The sequence below is a fragment of the Oryctolagus cuniculus genome, chromosome 15, assembly GCF_964237555.1.
Source record: "Oryctolagus cuniculus chromosome 15, mOryCun1.1, whole genome shotgun sequence".
Lineage (NCBI taxonomy): Eukaryota > Metazoa > Chordata > Mammalia > Lagomorpha > Leporidae > Oryctolagus > Oryctolagus cuniculus.
Window position 1 is genome coordinate 81,387,143 of NC_091446.1, and position 21,793 is coordinate 81,408,935.

The window sequence follows — 21,793 nt, forward strand, 5'->3', positions numbered from 1 at the left end:
CAGCGTGCTGTGCCAGTCTGAAGCCAGGATCCAGGTGCTTCCTCCCAGTCTCCCATGCGGGTGCAGGGGCCCAAGGAACTGGGCAATCCTCGATTGCCCTCCTCTGCCTTAGCAGAGAGCTGGACTGGAAGAGGAGCAACCGGGACTAGAACCCGGCAACCATATGGGATGCCGGCGCCACAGGCGGAGGATTAACCAAGTGAGCCACGGCACCAGCCCCAAATATTTTCATATTTTCCCTAAAAAGTAGTCATTTCCATAAAAGATTATTAGAGAAGTATTTAATGCAAAAAATTTGAAACTCAGTGTTGTGTTGCTATTGCCATCAAACAGTGTTGGGGCCTCAACACTGAGGTATTTCTGATTTGTGCACATTTAAGAATTAGAAATCTAATTTCCTTGGACAGCATAGTAGAATCTAGTCAAATACTTTTGAACTTTCAGAGTGAAATTTTCCTTGGATTAGGCAAATAATTAATAAGAATGAATTTAATGGCTAAAAACAAAACTTGCTTTATCTGAAGACAGTCAAAACTTCTGATTGTTTTTGCATGACCACTAATGTTTTCTTTTTTTTTTAATTTGTTAGTGTGGCATTTTAAAATAAGGATTATGATATATATGCATATTTTATGCATGTGCATTCTTGTGTTTATATTGGCAGTAGGTATATAGAATACATAGATATGTCCATTTATGCAGTTTGAGTTTTTTGTTGTACACTATATTTGGTGTGATGGGAAAGCTACAAAACAAGTTAAAGTTTTTGGAAAGATGAGAAAATACTAGAAGTAATGAGATGGCTTTGCAAATATTACATAAATAGGAACAGTCATTTAATTGTTCAGTATGAAAAGCATGGTGTCATGTCTCAATCTTCCAGTCTCATCTTTGCTTTTAATTTTCTGGCTAAATTAGGCAAATTACTCAACCATTGGCCATGTATTAGGCAGTGGTGAATCTGAGCAATTATTTTTTGTTTGGTTGGTTGGTTGGTTGGTTTATTTATTTATATGAAAGTCAGAGAGAGGAGAGCCAGAGAGAAAGAGAGGTCTTCCATTTGCTGGTTCACTCCCCAACTGACCACAATGACTGTAGCTGCACCCATGTGAAGCCAGAAGTCAGAAGCTTCTTCCAGGTCTCCCATGTAGGTGCAGGGGCCCAAGGACTTGGGCCATCTTCTACTGCTTTCCCTGGCCACAGCAGAGAGCTGGATCAGAAGTGGAGCAGCTGGGACTAGAACCAGCACCCATATGGGATGCCGGCACGGCAGGCAGCAGTTTTACCTGCTATGCTACAGCGCCGGCCCCTGAGTGATTGTTAAGCTATTTCAGTCATAAAGTTCAGTAATCTAAAGACATGCTACTTTATTTGTGTTTCATTTTCTCTGACCTGTTACATGTGAATGGTGCCATCTGGTCAGTGTTATAGGGTAGAGGAAGATATGAAGACTAGTAAGTGTGGTGTTATATGTCCCAGTTATGGAGCAGCTTCTGATGTCTTCAAATCTAGCATTCATGTTTGTGTGTTTTTTTTCTTTCTTTTTTTTTAACTTTTATTTATTGAATATAAATTTCCAAAGTACAGCTTATGGATTACAATGGCTTCCCCCCCCCCCCCCGCCCTGCAACCCTCCCCTTTCCCGCTCCCTCTCCCCTTCCATTCACATCAAGATTCATTTTCAATTCTCTTTATATACAGAAGATCAGTTTAGCATATATTAAGTAAAGATTTCAACAGTTTGCACCCACATAGCAACACAAAGTGAAAAATACTGTTTGAGTACTCGTTGTAGCATTAAATGACAATGTACAGCACATTAAGGACAGAGATCCTACATGAGGAGTAAGTGCACAGTGACTCCTGTTGTTGACTTTACAAATTGACACTCTTGTTTATGGCATCAGTAATCACCCTAGGCTCTTGTCATGAGTTGCCATAGCTATGGAAGCCTTTTGAGTTCACCGACTCTGATCATATTTAGACAAGGTCGTAGTCAAAGTGGAAGTTCTCTCCTCCCTTCAGAGAAAGGTACCTCCTTCTCTGATGACCTGTTCTTTCCACTGTGCTCTCACATGCGGAGATCTTTCATTTAGTTTTGTTTTTGGTTTTGGTTTTTTTTTTGGTTTTGGTTTTGGTTTGTTGTTGTTGTTGTTGTTGTTGTTTTTTTTTTGCCAGAGTGTCTTGGCTTTCCATGCCTGAAATACTCTCATGGGCTTTTCAGCCGGATCCACATGCCTTAAGGGCTGATTCTGAGGCCAGAGTGCATTTTAGGACATCTGGCATTCTATGAGTCTGCTGTGTATCTCGCTTCCCATGTTGGAGCGTTCTCTCCCTTTTTTATTCTGTCGGTTAGTATTTGCAGACACTAGTCTTGTTTATGTGATCCCTTTGACTCTTAGTTCTATCATTATGATCAATTGCAAACAGAAATTGATCACTGGGACTAGTGAGATGCCATTGGTACATGCCACCTTGATGGGATTGAATTGGAATCCCCTGGTATGTTTCTAACTCTACCGTTTGGGGCAAGTCAGCTTGAGCATGTCCCAAATTGTACATCTCTTCCCTCTCTTATTCCCACTCTTATATTTAACAGGGATCACTTTTCAGTTAAGTTTCAACACTTAAGAATAACTGTGTATTAATTACAGAATTCAACCAATAGTATTAAGTAGAACAGACAAAAAAAATACTAAGAGGGATAACGTATTAAGTTGTTCATCAGCAGTCAGGGCAAGGGCTGATCAAGTCACTGTTTCTCATAGTGTTCATTTCACTTTAGCATTCATGTTTGTAATAAATACCTTGGATTTATTATCCAAAATAGATTTTTAAGGACTTTTTAGGAATTCTAAAGTCTTTTATTCATACCTGTTATTGTACCTTCCTCTTTCTGTATTTATCTTAAATCTGAAGGATATAGGATATAAGCAATGTGTTCAGGCAGAATCCTTCAGTAAACATTTTGAGTAGAGTTCATGACCATTCTTATATTGCCTTTCCTTGATGTAGGTGCAGGATAAAGGATTCATTTGTACTATCTAGTAGACCTAAATACTCATTAAGTATTTGTGCATTGAATGGTCACCACGTGTCAGGTGGGTCTTGTGAACACATGGTAAACAAGCTGGGGCTCTGTCTTCACATTGCGTCATCGTTTTCAGAGATAGTTGCTGTATGTTGTTGGAATATGCTGTAATAGGATTAGAAGTCACATGGTGAGCATCTGGAAAGCAGTCTGTTTACATTTGTCTTGGGAGAAGTGGGGAATCCGCTTGAAATGTTTAATTTGGTTTTTGCAGATGTTTGCTCACTTTTTTGTTGTTGTTTTTGAATTTCTTATTATAGTGCAGCTTATGATGCCATTCTTGAAAGAAATGTTGCCATCAAGAAGCTAAGCCGGCCGTTTCAGAATCAAACGCATGCTAAGAGGGCCTACAGAGAGCTGGTTCTTATGAAATGTGTTAATCACAAAAATGTAAGTGAGCATTTTACATTAAGTACAGGTGATCTAGGTATCAAGATTTATTCATGACTGTGAAAGACTTTAAATAATAGGGCTTCAAAATTTTTTTTCTGGATTGAAGCAGTTTAAAAGGCATATAAATATATCTATGACTGCTTTTTGTTTCAACTTTATTAAATGGTATTAAAAGAAAAATAGTTTCTGAAATGTAGGTTGTGCAATTTTCTGACATTTAATTTACAAGAAGAGTTTTAAAGAGGTAAGTTTGAGAAATGATTTTATTGAGGCTGGATTTCACCTTCTGTTCATCAGACTGACAGTTCAGAAATACTGTAACCTTAGCATGAAGCCTAACGAAGGCCATTTTACTTTGATATAGGGACTTTGTTTAATCATAGGGAACACGAAATTCAAGTCATTTCTCCTTTCCCACGCCCTCTTTAAATGATGACAGTACTCGTCCAGTGCTTGTAAAGCAGTATAGAATAAAGTTTTTGAAAATACTTGAAGGGAATTGGGAAAATATTTCTAATTACATTTCTTAATGATTATAAAGACCTTACATAGAACTTTTATTCTTTTTCAAGATAGGTTTTTTTTTTCCAACTTAGCATTAAGTATATTGATACTTTCATGGTTACATTAGTGGGGTGATTTCTGCAGGCTGAGAGAAAATAAAACTTAAGAGTGAATTGTGCCAGGGACAGTTATATGAAGTACTAAGCTGAAAGCATCTGGAGAGATTTTGTGTTATTTGTCCAAAGGAGTTTATAAGTATAATGAGCTGAGTGCCTTCTGGTTGCAGATAGTACAGTTTACTGCATTTTGAGAACTAACTATGTGTCAGCCTTTGTGTACTAGTTACTAACATTGACACTAAGGGAAAAATTCATCAAAGTTAAGGAGTAGGGGCTTAAGAAGGTAAAGGAAGGGGCCTTAAAATGTTTTAAGTCAAAAACAGAGTTAAATATCAAACATCACAAAGGGTTAGAAGTTAATTGGCAAATAATAGTGGCTAGGTTTCTTCAGAGAGATTTTTATGAACTTTTTAATAAAGTGGGAAGACTTTGGGAAGAGTGTGTTCAAATTGGTTTGTTCAACATAAAGCGTATCCCCAGAAAGGAAGAATGGCATACCCAAGGCCAGAGATGGAGGCGAACGTCAGTCAGTGAAGTGAAGACTTTGTGGAAGCCATTCTTGTTCCAGGCAGGAGGCAGCTATGCTGCTCGTCCGAGTTTTGCTGCAGGCATCCTGCCCTTGGCAGAGTCGCTCCTGCTCCTGGTAACCGTGGACCTAGTGTCTTCCGATGGCTGTGGTGGCATTGCTTCGTTTCTCCTTTGGGAGAGGTGTCCAGTTGTTCCTACCTCCCAAGCATAGTTGACTGCAAAGAAAGATGACTAAGTGGAGCCTGTGGGGTGCTCGTGTCACACGATTAGCCCTCCAGCAGGGCTGGTGCAGATCATCTAGGAGTACCCCGCAACACCTGGGAGAGCACCAGGTGCTCAAAACATTTGTTCACTGAAAGAATATAAAACTGAGTATGAGGAAACTAGGAATGTTGACTGAACATTTTCCACTTCTGATGGATGAATGTTTTTGTAATGTATTGCCTTTTGAGCAGTTTCATGTTCTGCCTAGATCATACCCCTCACCCCCTCTTTTTAAGGATTTTTATTTATCTGTTTGAGAGGTAGAGTTAGACAGAGAGACAGAGAGAAAGGTCTTCCGGGTCTTCCATCCACTGATTCACTCCAAGTGGCTGCAGTGACTGGAGCTGAGCCGATCTGAAGCCAGGAGCTTCTTCCAGGTCTCCCACTTGGGTGCGGGGCCCAAGCACTGGGGCCATCTTCCACTGCTTTCCCAGGCCATAAGCAGAGAGCTGGATTGGAAGAGGAGCAGCTGAAACAAGAACTGGCACCCATAAGGGATGACGGCGCTGTAGGTAGAGGCTTAGCTTACTGTTTTGCAGTGCTGGCCCCTGGATCATCTCTTTATTGGTCTAAACAGCTCTGGTTTTTCCCACAGTCTTCATAGATGGTTTTGGGTTTCTTTGTTCAGTGTGGTTGCTTATCTGTACACATTGCCAAGTCACCTTGTGTAGGGTACTGTGTCTGACAGAATTCTCTGTCAGGAGCCAAGGCAAGGCGTCTCCTCTAACTGTGGGCATTCAGATGTTCAGAAGTCTGACTCATGTTGTCTAAGCAAGTTACTCCTCATCACAGGCTACTAACAGGTCATAGTTAGAGTCTTAATCTTTCCTTTCAGTTTTGGAGAATTAAGTTACAGTTCTTTTTATTTCTTCCTATTGAATTTCAAAGCTGAAATTTTGTTACTCTTCCTATCAGAGATCACTTTTTTGCTTCTTTGTCCTGACTTTATTTGTTGACTTCATTTCCCAGTTTTGTTAGAAAGTCTTCATAATAGTGGAGTAGTTGATTAGCAGCCCTTCAGCAGATTGCAAAATTAATGTGTCTTTTGGGATTACCCAGCACTCTCTTCCCTTTTTTAAAATGCCTTTTTGAAGACTTCACATGTTTTATTTGGGAGTATTTCTCTGATTTATTGCTGTTACTCTTTATTGTTTTTATTCACAGAAAGAGCAGTGTATCTCAATTCTTACATACTTTCAGGAATTCTTACTTGACGTGGTGGTCATAACCCGTCGGTCAGTCCTTGACTCTGACTGGACTGGGTGGTTTAAACAGCAGAGATTGAGTTCTCAGTTTTGGGGCTGTTCAGCATGAAGCTTCCTAGTAAAAGCTCTCTCTCTGACTTGCAGCGGCCATCTTCTCACTTTGTGCTCATGTGGCCTTTGCTTGCTGAGTGCTTATAGAAAAAAAGAAAGATCTCTCTCAGAAGGCCACTAATCCCACTTAGAGGGCCTACTTCCATAAATTCATCCGAACAATCATCTGTCAGAGGCCCCATCTCCAGTCATTGTTATGCTGGGAGATAGGACCTCAGTGTAGGAATCTGGGGGAAGATAACCCTTCAATCTGACACTGGTGTTAGAGCAATTATAGTATGAACAGTGTAAAGGAGATGTTAGAATCCTCGGCCTGTATGGTAGCCTAGGCATTAGAAAACAGAGATTGAAATTGAGGCTGATGGTAGAGTAAATAGCATTCCTTGGAATATTTGTTATGGTGCAGGATACTGAAAAAGGAGTTAAAAATCACCAAGCCTTCTATTATAAAAGAGAGGACACACTGGAATAGTGAAGGGTTTGAATAGGAATGAATGAGTAAATTATGTATTTTGTGAGACATCCATGTAAACTAGCAATGTATATCTGGCACTCAGAAGCTAAGCAAAGGGGCAGGCACTGTAATGTAGCAGGTAAAGCCACCACCTGCAGTGCCCGCATCCCATATGGGCCTTGGTGCAAATCCCAGCTGCTCCACTTCTGATCCAGCTCCCTGCTAATGTGCCTGAGAAAGCAGCGGAAGGTGGCCCAAATGCTCAGGCTCCTGTACCCCCGTGGAAGACCTGAAAGAAGCGCCAGGCTTCTGGTCGGCCCAGCTCCAGCTGTTGCAGCCATTTGGGGAGTGAAACAGCGGATGGAAGACACACCCCTCTGCCTCTGCCTCTCTAACTCTGCCTTTCAAATAAATAAATAAATCTTTAAAAAACAAAGAAGCAGCAGCTAAGCAAAGACTCCAGATGCATATTCGGGAATTATCCATATGGAGATGTTTGGAGAAAAAGATGTGCAGGGAAAGGGCCCAGCCAGAACAGGATTAAAGACAGTAGTGGGAGAGAGTATGCGTGAGGATGAACCAGGGAAATAGACCTTGGAACAAAGAAAATGGAACAGGAACAGTATTATGAAGAGCAAGGGGAGGAAAATGCCAAGATTACAGTAGTTCCCTCCATCTGTGGTTTTGCTTTTCACAATTTCAGGTACTCAACAGTCCTTGTGGCCCAAGAATATTATGTGGAAAATTTCAGAAATAAAAATTTGCAAGTTTTAAATTGTGTGCTATTCTAAGAACAGTTATGAAATCTCGCACTGTCCTGGTGTGTTTGATACCAGACATGAATCCTCCCTTTGTGCATTGTGACTATGCCGTATGCCTCTTAGTCCTTAAGTAGCCATTTCAGTTGTCCGTTCACTGTCATCGTGTCACAGTGTTTCTGTTCACTAGGTAGTAGCCTAATACAGTGTCACAGTGCCTTTGTCAGTTTCCTCATCTCATCTCATCACATGGACATCGTACTGTTTCACATCACAAACAGGAAGGTGAGGGGCCGGCACTGTGGCTCAGAAAGTTAAGCTGCTGTGTGGAATACCAACCCATATGAGCACTGGTTCCAGTCCCGGCTGCTCTACTTCTGATCCAGCTCCTTGCCAATATGCCTGGGAAAGCAGTGGAAGACGGCCCAAGTCCTTAGACACCTGCCACCCACGTGGAAGACCAGGGTGAAGTTCCTGACTCCTGGTTTTGGCTCAGCCCAGACCCAGCCATTGCAGCCATTTGGAAGTGAGCTAGTAGATGGAAGATCTCCCTCTTTCTTTGTCTCTCCCTCTCTCTGTGTCACTCTGTGTCTCAAATGAACAAAATTTTTTTTTTTTAAGATTTATTCATTTTATTTGAGAGAGTTACAAACAGAGGGAGAAAGAGACAGGTCTTCATTCACTGGTTCACTTCCCAAATGGCCATAAACAGCCAGAGCTGGGCCGATCCATAGCCAGAAGCCAGAAACTGCCTCCGGATTCTCCACGTGAGTGAAGGGGCCCAAACACTTGAGCCATCTTCCACTGCTTTCCCAGGCTATAGGCAGGGAGCTGGATTGGAAAAGAAGCAGCCAGGACACAAACTGGTGCCCATATGGGATGCCAGCACCGCAGGCAGAGTCTTAACCTACTGTGCCACAGTGCTGGTCCCAATTAATAATAAATCTTTGAAAAGAAAAAGACGAGTGTAATACAATAAATATTTTAAGGAACCACACTGACATAAGTGTTTTAATATACTTTATTAAATTCATGGTTCCGTTTTATTAATAGTTATTGTTTTAGGCTCTTAGTGTGTCTAATTTGCAAGTTAAGCTTCATGATAGACATGTATAGATAGGAAAAAGAATAGTATAGGGTTCCACACCGTCTGTGGTTTCAGACATACACCGAGGACACAGATCTGCTGGTTGAAGAGCTGCAGCGGGTTTTTAAGATTTACTGAAAACTGTGTAGAGGTTTGTGTAATGTAAGTGCTTGACACTTGTGTGTTTATAAATGGAATGGGTTATATGAAATTATGATGTTGATAAGGTTTTTTAAAAAGCATTTTAGAGCAGTTTTAGCTTCACAACAAAATTGAGAGGAACATACAGAGAGTGTCCGTGTCTCCCCTGCTCCCCAGCATGCACAGTCTCCCAAAGAATCGGCACCCCCCACCAGAGTGGTGTGTGTGTTACAGCTGATCCTCCCTGACACTGTATCAGAGTCTGCAGCTCATGCTAGGGTTCATTCTTGATGGGGCATATTTTATGATTTGAACCAACATAAAATGAGGTATTCACCTCTATGGTATTGTCTGCTTTTTCATTTCTTCCTTCCCCACTCCCCTCCCCTAGCCGTGAATGTTTTAGTGTATAAAATAAAAGAAGGGTGGGTGTTGTGGTACAGCAGATTAAACTGCCACACGAGACACCCACATCCCATACCAGAGTGCATGGTTTGAGTCTTGGCTACTCTGTCACTCTTCTTCTAATCTGGCTCCCTGCTAATTCACAACCCCAAGTCGTTGAGTCCCAGCCACTCACATGGGAGCCTGGTAGCTCCTGTCTTCAGCCTGACATTGTGGGAGTGAACTAGGGGATCAAATATAGCACTCTCTCTGCCTTTCAAATCAATAAAAATAAATAGGTATTTAAAAATAAAAGGTTACTTGAGCTTATAAAATTTTAGTGATTATAGTGGTGGCTTTTTATAAAACTGTATTTGCAGTTTGCAAATGAAAATGTTATGAAGTGGTTTCTAATTTTTCTGTTTGTTTTCTCCACAGATAATTGGCCTTTTGAATGTTTTTACACCACAGAAATCTCTAGAAGAATTTCAAGATGTGTAAGTGTGTCAATTAAAATTGTATTATGTTAGTACATTATTCTTAGATTGATTTGTACACTTTAGCTGTCATCTTTTTCCACCCATGAAGTTACATAGTCATGGAGCTCATGGATGCGAATCTTTGCCAAGTGATTCAGATGGAACTAGATCATGAAAGAATGTCCTACCTTCTCTATCAGATGCTGTGTGGAATCAAGCACCTTCACTCCGCTGGAATTATTCATCGGGTTAGTACAAAAAGCTATCCTTTTTTTAAATCATTGAGATGAAATTCATTCAACAGAAACAGAATGAACCATTTCAAAGTGTACAGATCAGTAAAACTTAAGTACATTCACAGTGCTGTGTACTACTCATATAAAATCCTATGTTGTTGTCATTCCCAAAAAGAAAAATCCATGTCCTCATTCTGCTTTCTCCCCTGTGCCTGGTATCCCTACCAGTCTACTTTTCTGTGTCTGTGGATTTATCTGTTTCAGATATTTCATGTAAATGGAATCCTATGTGACCTTTTATGTCTACCTTATTTCACTTAATAGTTTCAAGTTTTGTCCATATAGCATGCATTAGTAGCTCATTTCTATTTATATGCATATTTTTATATTCTATATAGTACATTTAGTTTATACATTGACCCATACATGGACATTTGGGTAATTGCTACCTTTCAGCTGTTACAGATAGTCTGTTTCAGTTCTTCTGGATATTTTTACATAATAGGTAACTGGTAAATGTGGTAATTTTATGGTGATTTTTTGAAAAACCATCAAACTCTTTTTCACAACAGCTGCACTATTTTACATACCCAGTAGTAGTGTATAAGGGTTCTAATTTCTCCACATCTTTGCCAATACCTTTTATCTGACCTTTTGATTCTAGCCATCTTAGTAGATATGAAATGGTATTTTCATTGTGGGTTTGATTTGTATTTCTGAAGACTAATATCAAGCGTATTTTCATGTGTGTGTTTGCCATTTGTATGTTTTCTTTAGAAAACTGTTTAAGCTTTTTGCCCATTTTTAAATTATGTTATCTTTTTGTTTTTGAAGTTGTAAGAGTTGTTTATATATTCCATATATTAGACCCTTACCAGGGACACTCATGCCACGTAACAACATTTTAGTCAACAAAAGAGCACACATACAAAGGGGGTTGCATAAGATCGTATCACTTAGTGATGTCATAGCCATCTTAGTTTGTGCAAGTACCTCTGATGTTTGCATGACAGTAAAACTACCTAACAGTACATTTTTTCAGAACATATTCCCATTGTTAAATGATACAGGACTGTACATAATTTGTAAGCAGTTTCCTCATTCTGTAGGTTGTCTTAACTTTGTTGATGATATTAATCTTTAATACACAGAAGTTTTTAATTTTTATGAAATCTAGTTTGTCAGGATTTTTTTTTCTGCTTGTGCTTTTTTTAAAATTTTTTTTTTTTTTTTTTTAAGAGGTAGAGTTACAGAGAGAGAGAGAAAGGCCTTCCATCCGCTGGTTCACTCCCCAAATGACAGCATTGGTTCTGGCTGACCTGAAGTAAGGAACTCCCTTTGGGTCCCCCACATGAGTGTAGGGGGCCCAGATACTTGGACCATCCTACACCACCACCCCCAGGCTGTAGCAGGGTGCTGGATCTGAAGAGGAGCAGCCGGGACTCAAACTGGTGCCCATACAGGATGCCAGCGCTACAGGCAGAGGCCCAGCCCACTATGCCACAGCACCAGCCTCCTGCTTGTGCTTTTTGTGCTATATGTAAAAATTTGTTGTCAGATCCACGGTCCTGAAGATTAAATCTTATGTTTTTTTCTAAAATTTTTACAGTTTTAGCTCTTTTATATAGGTCTTTGATCCATTTTGATTTATTTTTGTATGTGGTATGAGAGGAGGGTCCAGATTATTCTTTTGTATGTGGAAATCCAATAGTTCCAGCACCATTTGTTAAAGAGACTGTTCTTTTACCATTGAATGGTCTTGACACCCTTGCAGAAAATTAGTTGGCATAAATATGTGGTTTTGTTTCTAGACTGTGAATTTTATTCCATTAGTTAGTGTGTCTGTCTGTGTAACTGTCACCTTTATCTTGATCACTGTAACTTTACAGTCAGCTTTGAAATGGGGAGTTGTGAACCCTCTAACATTATTCTTTTCTCTTACTGTTCTCACTGTTGGGGTCTCCCTGTGATTCCATTTGAATTTGAAGACCAGCTTTTCCATTTCTGCAGAAACACAATTAGTATAGATCTAACTGAATCTGTTGATTGTTTTGGTAGTTTTGCCATTGTAACAGTGTTTAGTGTTCCAGTTTGTGAACATGGGATTCTATTAGGTTGTGTGAGAAGTCTTCAAAAAGTTAATGGAAAATGAATACAGTGAAAAACTATGAATTTTAAAAGATTTTGCATCAAAATAAGCATTTATTTTAGTCACATTTTTCTACCTATTTTCTACCAACTTCTTGAAGATCCTTCATATTAGTGTGCTGAGGCTGCCATAACAAAATCCTACAGATTGGGCAGCATAAACAGCAGACATTTCTCACAGTGCTGGAGCCTGGAAGCCCGTGATTAAGGAGCTGGCAAATTCGGTTTCTGGTGTGGCCTCTCTGAGAGAGCTGCAGATGGCCACCCTCCTGCTGTGTCCTGAGTGGCTTTTCTTTCTCAGTGTGTCCATCTGTGTATCTGTTCTCTACCAGGATGCCAGTTCCATTGGATTAGAGCCCCACTTTGATGACCTCATTTTAATCTTACTTCCACAAAGGCCCTGTTTCCAAATGCACTCAATGGATTTTAAGACTTCCACACTGGAATTTGGGGGAGACACAAGTTAGTCTAGTCTTTGATATATTATTTCATTTTTTTCTTTCACCTTCTTATTTCTGGATGTTTCATTCTTTTGGAAATTGTTATACATGGAACTATATTCTTTTTTTAAAAAAAAAATTTTTTTTTTTTGAAATTAACCTACACATTTATAATCAATTGATTTTCAACAAAGTTACAAATAAAACACACAAAAAAATGGACAGATTGTTCAACAAAAGGTGTTTGGTACGCTAGATATCCACACACAGAAGAATGATCTGACTCTCCTGTTACACCATATATATAACTCAATTCAAAATTAAATGCTTAGTCATATAACCTGAAACTCTAAGCCTACCAAATAAAAAACTATGGAAGAAAAACTCCACAATATTTTTTGAACATTTTTAAAAAAATTTTATCTAACCACAAAAGCATAGTCAACAAAAGCAAAAATAGCCATAGGGGATTGCATCAAATTTATTTTTTTATTTTTTTTTTTTTGGACTCTCAGTATCTGTTTATTGTCTCTGTCAAATATACTTTCTTTTTTTTTTTTAACTTTTTATTTTATTTTTTGACAGGCATAGTGGACAGTGAGAGAGACAGAGAGAAAGGTCTTCCTTTGCCGTTGGTTCACCCTCCAATGGCCGCCGCGGCCAGCGCACTGCGGCCAGTGCACCACGCTGATCCGATGGCAGAAGCCAGGTACTTCTCCTGGTCTCCCATGGGGTGCAGGGCCCAAGCACTTGGGCCATCCTCCACTGCACTCCCTGGCCACAGCAGAGAGCTGGCCTGGAAGAGGGGCAACCGGGACAGGATCTGGCACCCTGACCGGGACTAGAACTCGGTGTGCCGGCGCCGCAAGGTGGAGGATTAGCCTAATGAGCCGCGGCGCCTGCCTTTTTTTTTTTTTTTTAACTTTTATTTATTGAATATAAATTTCCAAAGTACAGCTTATGGATTACAATGGCTCCCTTCCCCATGACTTCCCTCCCCCCCGCAACCCTCCCCTTTCCCGCTCCCTCTCCCCTTCCATTCACATCAAGATTTCATTTTTCAATTCTCTTTATATACAGAAGATCAGTTTAGCATATATTAAGTAAAGATTTCAACAGTTTGCACCCACATAGCAACACAAAGTGAAAAATACTGTTTGAGTACTCGTTGTAGCATTAAATGACAATGTACAGCACATTAAGGACAGAGATCCTACATGAGGAGTAAGTGCACAGTGACTCCTGTTGTTGACTTTACAAATTGACACTCTTGTTTATGGCATCAGTAATCATCCTAGGTTTGTTTTTTTTTTTTTTTTTTTTTTTTTTTGACAGGCAGAGTGGATAGTGAGAGAGAGAGACAGAGAGAAAGGTCTTCCTTTGCCGTTGGTTCACCCTCCAATGGCCACCGCGGCCAGCGCGCTGCGGCCGGCGCACCGCGCTGATCCAATGGCAGGAGCCAGGAGCCAAGTGCTTTTCCTGGTCTCCCATGGGGTGCAGGGCCCAAGCACTTGGGCCATCCTCCACTGTACTCCCTGGCCACAGCAGAGAGCTGGCCTAGAAGAGGGGCAACCGGGACAGAATCCGGCGCCCCGACCGGGACTAGAACCCGGTGTGCCGGTGCCGCTAGGTGGAGGATTAGCCTAGTGAGCCGTGGCGCTGGCCCATCCTAGGCTCTTGTTATGAGTTTCCAAGGATATGGAAGCCTTTTGAGTTCACCGACTCTGATCATATTTAGACAAGGTCATAGTCAAAGTGGAAGTTCTCTCCTCCCTTCAGAGAAAGGTACCTCCTTCTCTGATGACCTGTTCTTTCTACTGGAACTCACTCGTGGAAATCTTTCATTTAGGTTGGTTGGTTTGTTTTTGTTTTTGTTTTTGTTTTTTTTTTTGCCAGAGTGTCTTGGCTTTCCATGCCTGAAATACTCTCATGGGCTTTTCAGCCAGATCCACATGCCTTAAGGGCTGATTCTGAGGCCAGAGTGCATTTTAGGACATCTGGCATTCTATGAGTCTGCTGTGTATCTCGCTTCCCATGTTGGAGCGTTCTCTCCCTTTTTTATTCTGTCGGTTAGTATTTGCAGACACTAGTCTTGTTTATGTGATCCCTTTGACTCTTAGTCCTATCATTATGATCAATTGTGAACAGAAATTGATCACTGGGACTAGTGAGATGGCACTGGTACATGCCACCTTGATGGGATTGAATTGGAATCCCCTGGTATGTTTCTAACTCTACCGTTTGGGGCAAGTCAGCTTGAGCATGTCCCAAATTGTACATCTCTTCCCTCTCTTATTCCCACTCTTATGTTTAACAGGGATCACATTTCAGTTAAGTTTCAACACTTAAGAATAACTGTGTATTAATTACGGAATTCAACCAATAGTATTACGTAGAACAGACAAAAAAAAAATACTAAGAGGGATAACGTATTAAGTTGTTCATCAGCAGTCAGGGCAAGGGCTGATCAAGTCACTGTTTCTCATAGTGTCCATTTCACTTTAACAGGTTTCCTTTTTGGTGCTCAGTTAGTTATCACCGATCAGGGAGAACATATGGTATTTGTCCCTTTGGGACTGGCTTATTTCACTCAGCATGGATGTTTTCCAGATTCCTCCATTTTGTTGCAAATGGCCGGATTTCATTGTTTTTTGACTGCTGTGTAGTATTCTATAGAGTACATATCCCATAATTTCTTTATCCAGTCTACTGTTGATGGGCATTTAAGTTGATTCCAGGTCTTAGCTATTGTGAATTGAGCTGCAATAAACATTAAGGTGCAGACCATTTTTTTGTTTCCCAATTTAATTTCCTTTGGGTAAATTCCAAGGAGTGGGATGGCTGGGTTGAACAGTAGGGTTATCTTCAGGTTTCTGAGGAATCTCCAGACAGACTTCCATAGTGGCTTGACCAGTTTGCATTCCCACCAACAGTGGGTTAGTGTCCCTTTTTCCCCACATCCTCGCCAGCATCTGTTGTTGGTAGATTTCTGTATGTGAGCCATTCTAACCGGGGTGAGGTGAAACCTCATTGTGGTTTTGATTTGCATTTCCCTGATTGCTAGTGATCTTGAACATTTTTTCATGTGCCTGTTGGCCATTTGGATTTCCTCTTTTGAAAAATGTCTATTGAGGTCCTTGGCCCATCTCTTAAGTGGGTTGTTTGTTTTGTTGTTGTAGAGTTTCTTGATCTCTTTGTAGATTCTGGTTATTAACAGTTTATCTGTTGCATAGTTTGCGAATATTTTTTCCCATTCTGTCGGTTGCCTGTTCACTCTTCTGTTTCTTTTGCAGTACAGAAACTTCTCAATTTAATGCAATAGTTAATTTTGGCTTTGACTACCTGCACCTCCAGGGTCTTTTCCAGGAAGTCTTTGCCGGTGCCAGTATCTTGCAGGGTTTCTCCAATGTTCTCTAATAATTTGATGGTGTTGGGTCGTAGATTTAGGTCTTTAATCCACGTTGAGCGGATTTTTGTGTAAGGTGTAGGTAGGGGTCTTGTTTCATGCTTCTGCATGTGGAAATCCAGTTTTCCCAGCACCATTTATTGAATAGAATGTCCTTGCTCCAGGAATTGGTTTTAGATCCTTGATCAAATATAAGTTGGCTGTAGATGTTTGGATTGATTTCGGGTGTTTCTATTCTGTTCCATTGGTCTATCCATCTGTTTCTGTACCAGTACCAGGATTGCATCAAATTTAAAAGATTGCATACAACATAAGATAGAATTAACAAGTTGAGGAGACAGTTAATTGCAAGATTAGGAGAAAACATTTGCAAACCACATGTGTGATAAGGCATTAGTGTTCAAAATGTGTAAGAAATTCTAACAACTCAGTATCAAGAAATAGTACAGTTTAGAAATGATTGCTGAATATTTTCTTTATCAACTTATGATTGAGTTTCCTGCAGACAAGGAATGGGTTTTGGCACTGAAATTGGCGGATTCTTGCCTCTACAATGAACTAGCCATATAATAAAGACAATAGGCTTAGCCACCTTGATTTAAATATGAGGAATTCTTTCAATTGCAAGCCAGATTCCCAGTTGAATTATTTTTAAAAAGAAGGAAAAAATGAAGATGACACAACAAAATCACTAAAAAAGAAGAGATAAAGCTGAAATTAGGAATGGCATGATCCAAAGCTCCAGATTTCTCTCTCTCTCTCTCTCTCTCTCTTCCTCTGTCTTTCTCTCTTTCTCTTTCTCTTTCTTTCTCTGCCTTCCTTTGACCGCAGATAAGCTTTTGCAAGGAAGAAGAAACATGCTGTGAATCATTTCAGTTGTACCAATATAGAATTTGCAGGGGCTGGCGCTGTGGCATAGTGGTTAAAGACCTGGCCTGAAGCGCCATCATCCCATGCGGGCACTGGTTCTAGTCCCGGCTGCTCCTCTTCCGATCCAGCTCTCTACTATGTCCTGGGAAAAAGCATTAGAAGATGGCCCTAGTCCTTGGGCCCCTGCACCCACATGGGAGACCCAGAAGAAGCTCTTGGTTCCTGGCTTTGGATCAGTGCAGCTCTGGCTTTTGCGGCCATCCGGGGAGTGAACCAGCAGATGGAAGACCTACTACCTCTCTGTAACTCTGTCTTTCAAATAAATAAAATAAATCTTAAAAAAAAAAAATTGCAATGTGAAATAGAGGGTAAATCATTTTCCACAAACTCAAGCCAGAGAACCCATGGGAATGATTCTGATCCAGGTGGAGACAAATGTCCAGCCATAAAAATTTCCATGGAAATGGGAGCCCAAAATACCCTTGTGCATAGCCATGCATCTTCTGTCTCCAGAAGAAAAGCAGAGAAGGAAGTACTGAGACAGTTTGCACTTTTCTTCTTTCACAGTTTGTCATCTGAAAATTGGGGATAATAGTGGCACTGCATAGAGTTTCCTTGAGATGTCAGTGGCATAAGGTACATGATAATTAGCCTAATTCTTGGGCTTGGAATAGAGTGAACAAACTGTAACTTCCATTATAATATTTATATTAAAGGAAGCATATGTAATCATTTTCAGAATTTCAGCCCTTCTATTATATGAGATAGGACATAAACACATAATTAGTTCTTGCCTATAGTTAGATTATTTAATTCCATCATCAAATACATACATATATATGTATATATCTTTACTCATTTGATTTACTAAATATTATCTTTTTTTAAAAAATAGTTATTTGAGAGGTAGAGATTTTATTTATTTGAGAGACAGTGAGAAGGAGAAACGGAGAGAAAGGTCTTCCATCCACTGGTTCACTCCCCAAATGGCCACAACAGCCAGAGCTGGGCTAATCCGGAGCCAGGATTCAGAGGCTGCTTCTGTGTCTCCCATGTGGGTGCAGGGGCCAAGCGCTTGGCCATCTTCCACTGCTTTCCCAGGCCATGGCAGAGAGCTGGATGGGAAGTGGAGCAGCTGAGACTTGAACTGGCACCCATATGGGATGCCGTCATTAGCACTAACAGATTCTTTCAAATACATTTTTACAAGGACTTCTGTATGTGATCTCTGATCTTATTTCTTCCTTAAAGCAGGCTGGTAATCTTTGTTCTCATTGCTGACCTTTAAGAGAAGACTGCTTTGGTCTTTCACCATTAAACATGGTATCAGGTGTGGGGTTTGCGTAAGTGCTCTTTTTCTGATTGTAGAAGTTGTTTGCCCTAGAGTGAGTCACATTTTATTGTCAGAGGGCATAGACCCCAGATGACCCCTCGATTCCAGCCATACAAATGAAGGAGTTCTCAGGACATCCCTCACTTCAGACCAGCTGACTACAAATTCAGGGGCTCCCGCCAACCTCTAAGATTCAGTATTCATTATATCTGAAAGGACTGTGCTTAAAATCGCAAAAGGATATACATTGGAATGAGCCAAAGGAAGAGACTCAAAGGGCAAAATGCAAGGGAAGTCCAAACATGGAGCCTATAATATAGGACTGCACACAGAGTATTACCAGCCAGGGAATGTCACCCAAATCTTTGGTGTCCAGAGTTTTTACTGGGACTTAATGGCATACTGCTGCCCTGGCTGAACTTTTTGTCTCTAACCCTTGCTGAGGTTCATGCTAACACCTGTAGCCTTTGGTTCTTTCAGAGGTTGGAACTGATACCTCTCTTAAAGCCCCGACCATAAATCACAGTGTTGGACTGTGTTGCCAGAGCCCCCGAGCATAGACCATCCTGTCAGGCAGAAATCTCGGGGGCCTTTCGTCTATGCTTGAATTTCTGTTATTTCCATCTTACTCTGGGAGTAGTTTATTCTTTCTAGTTTCTTAGGATGAATATTTGAGGTCTTGTTCATTTTTAATGTAAGCTTTTACAGCTGTAAAAATTATTTTCTGCTTTCTCTGTGTTCTCTAAATTTCTGTATGTTATATGTTCATTTTCATTGTTGCAAATTTACTGATTTGTGTGATTGATTCTTTGACTCAGTGGTTGCTTTAGGGTATTGTTTTTAAAGTCCACAAACGTGAGTGTTTTCATTTTTCTTGACTTCCAGCTTCTTTCCATCATGGTCACAGAGGATATCATGTAGTATGATTTCCATCTTGTAAAATTTATGAAGACTTTTACTGTGGCCTAAAATACAGTCTTATCCTGGAGACTGTTCCTTGGGTGCTTGAGAAAAACAAGTACTCTGCTGTCTAATTGTTTTATAGTATTCGTGTTTTGTGTCTCCTTAGTGATTCTCTAACTCTTCTGTCCATCATGGAAAGTAAGGCCTAGAACTCTTCCACTGCTGTAATGCAGCTGCATGTTTATCCCTTTAGTTCTGTCAGTTTTGCTTCATGTGTTTTGTGAGTGTGTTTTTAAGTACATGTATGTTTGTGATTGTGTCTCTTCTTGACGGTTGACTCTTCAGTATATAATGTCCTCCTTGCTGCTGTAATAGGTTTTTACTTATGTTCAGTTTTGTTACATACTGTGTACTTCACCTATCTGTTGATTCTGTTTGCATGAAATATCTTTCCCATTCTTTCACTTTCAGCCTGTTTGTGCCTTTGAATGTAAAGTGAGCCTCTTGTAGATAGCCTACAGTTGGATCATGTTTCTTTTATACGTATTTTACACTCTCCACCTTTTCTTGGAGAGTTTAATCCATCTATCTACATTTAGAGTAATTATTGATAAGGAAGAAGTCACTTGTTTGTTTCCTAAATATATCTTTTTGTTTCTCAATTACCCCTTGCTTTCTTTTATGTTTAATTGATTTTTTTGTAGTAGTGTACCATTTTATTCTTTACTCATTTTCTTTTTTTAGCTGTAATCTTGGGGATTACATTTAACCTCTCAAACTTATAGCAGTCTATTTTGACTTACTACTTACTACCTTAGCTTCAACAGTATTCCAAACTCTACTTCTTGGTAGTCTGCCTTTCCCGCTTTACATTGTTATTGTCGCAGGTTACATAGTTTTATATACCATGAGCCCATTAAGATAGATTTATAATCAGTATTCAATGCATTTGGATTAACTCGTATCAGAAAAAAATAAGACTAAAACCCCAAAACATAATATTGTTGGCCTTTGTAATTACCAAATAGTTACCTTAGCAGTACTTCGACTTCTAAATATGAATTTGAGTTACTACTGGCTGTCCTTTTATTTCTGCTGTAAGGACTCCTGTTGCCATTTTTGTGGGGAAGTATACTAGCAGTAGACTTCTTTAGCTTTATCGCACTTTATCCGCACTTGATATGTGTTGTTCTGTTGCCAGTTAGCTTCTATGGTTTCTAGTGAGAAATCATCTATTAAACTTACAGAAATCCCTTGTCCCTTGAAACAAGTTACTTCTCCCTGACTGCTTTTGAGATTCTTTTTTGGTCTTTATCTTTTACCAATTTGATTATAATACGTCTTGATGCAGATAATCTTTGTGTTAATCCTACTTAAAATTCATTGAGCAAATTAAATGTGTAGATTTGTTTCTCATCAAATTTAGGAAATTTTGTTATTTTTTCAAATATTCTCCTCTGCCTTTTCTTTTCCTTCTGCAACTCTTATTATCCAAGGTTAGTATGCCTGATAGTGTGCTGTGTGTTTTTAGTTTGTTTAATGCTTTGTCCTAGAAAGCATGAGTTGCTCATTTGCCTTACATGTTTTAAAGTATGCACTCTGTCTAGCCTAGGGCCCCACACAGAGAATGCCACTGCTTTCTGTAAGACTCTGGCCCAGCCAAAAAGAGAGCTGGGGAAAGGACTGTATAAAATGTCACAGTATTCGTACTTACCCCCAGCTTTTTAAATTGTGGTAAAATACACATAATGTAAAATTTCCCACCGTCATGAATAAGTGTGCAGTTCAGTGCTGTTAAATACATTCCTAATGTTGTGCAGCCATCAGCACCATCAGCTTCCAGATGCTCTATGGCCATGAAACAGTAACTCCCATTCCTCCCTCCCCCTAATCTCTTGCAGCCATCTTTCTGTTTTCTGTCTATGGTTTTGATTGTCTCATGTAAGTGACTGGCTTATTAACAGAATGTATACAAGTTTTATACATTTTGTAGCATATGTGTCAGAAATGATGCGTAAGCCACATTTTGTTTTTTCATTCCTCTGACAGTAGATACTTGGCTTTCACATTTTAGTTGGTGTGAATAATCTTGCTATGAACATGGGTATATAAATATATCCTGTTATTGTTACAGTCATAAAACTGAGTAGTCACCAGAGTTGTGTTCCCTATATGAGAAGACTTTTAAAAACTCAGGGAAAGTGAAATTACAAGATAAGATTACAGGGGCCAGTGTTGTGGCATGGTGGATTAAGGTACCACATGCAGTGTTGGCATCCAACATTAGAGTGCCGGTTTGAGTCCTGGCAGTTCTGCCTTCAACTCAGCTCCCTGCCACTGCATGCAAGAAAGTATTGGATGATAGTCCAAGTACTTGGGCTCCTGCCACCCATGTGGGAAATCCAGATGGCTTCTGGCTTGGCTTCAGCCAGGCCTACTCTCAGTCATTGTAGCCATTTGGAGAATGAACCAGCAGATGGAAAATCCCTCTTTCTCTGTCTCTCTGTGTTTGAAATAAATAAATACATCTTTTAAAAAATCAAAATTATAAACTATTTCTTAACATTTCTCTGTCAAGTTTAGCATTTTGTAAATGAAGGTACCAGCCATTTAGTCCATCCCTAAAAAACACATGGTTCTAGGAGTTCATGTCAATGCATTACTTTTTACCTTTTTAACTGAGGTAAAATGAGTATTATCTAAAATTTCTTTAAGATTAAAAAACAAGGAACCAAATAGGACTGTAGGGGCCATTATGGTGGCATGTAGTGGGTAAAGTTGCTGGCATCAATATGGGTGCCAGTCCTAACAATTTTATTTCCAGTCCATCTGCCTGCTAATGGTCTGGGAAAAGCAGTGGAAGGTGGCCCAAGTATTTGGGCTCTTGCCACCTACATGAGAGACCTGGATGAAGGTCCTGGCTTCAGCCTTGCCTAGCT

The 21,793-nt window shown here is 40.0% G+C and overlaps 1 protein-coding gene across 4 annotated transcripts in view; it reads left to right on the forward strand.

Moving 5' to 3' along the window:
* MAPK8 (mitogen-activated protein kinase 8) overlaps positions 1-21,793 on the forward strand; it is a 127,425-nt gene that overhangs the window by 73,815 nt on the left and 31,817 nt on the right. For all 4 annotated transcript variants that reach the window (XM_051837528.2, XM_051837529.2, XM_070058104.1 and 1 more), the window contains exons 3-5: positions 3,352-3,481; positions 9,478-9,536; positions 9,628-9,766. In XM_051837528.2, coding sequence (XP_051693488.1) covers positions 3,352-3,481; positions 9,478-9,536; positions 9,628-9,766 — 328 coding nt within the window. The remainder of the gene's footprint in view (positions 1-3,351; positions 3,482-9,477; positions 9,537-9,627; positions 9,767-21,793) is intronic.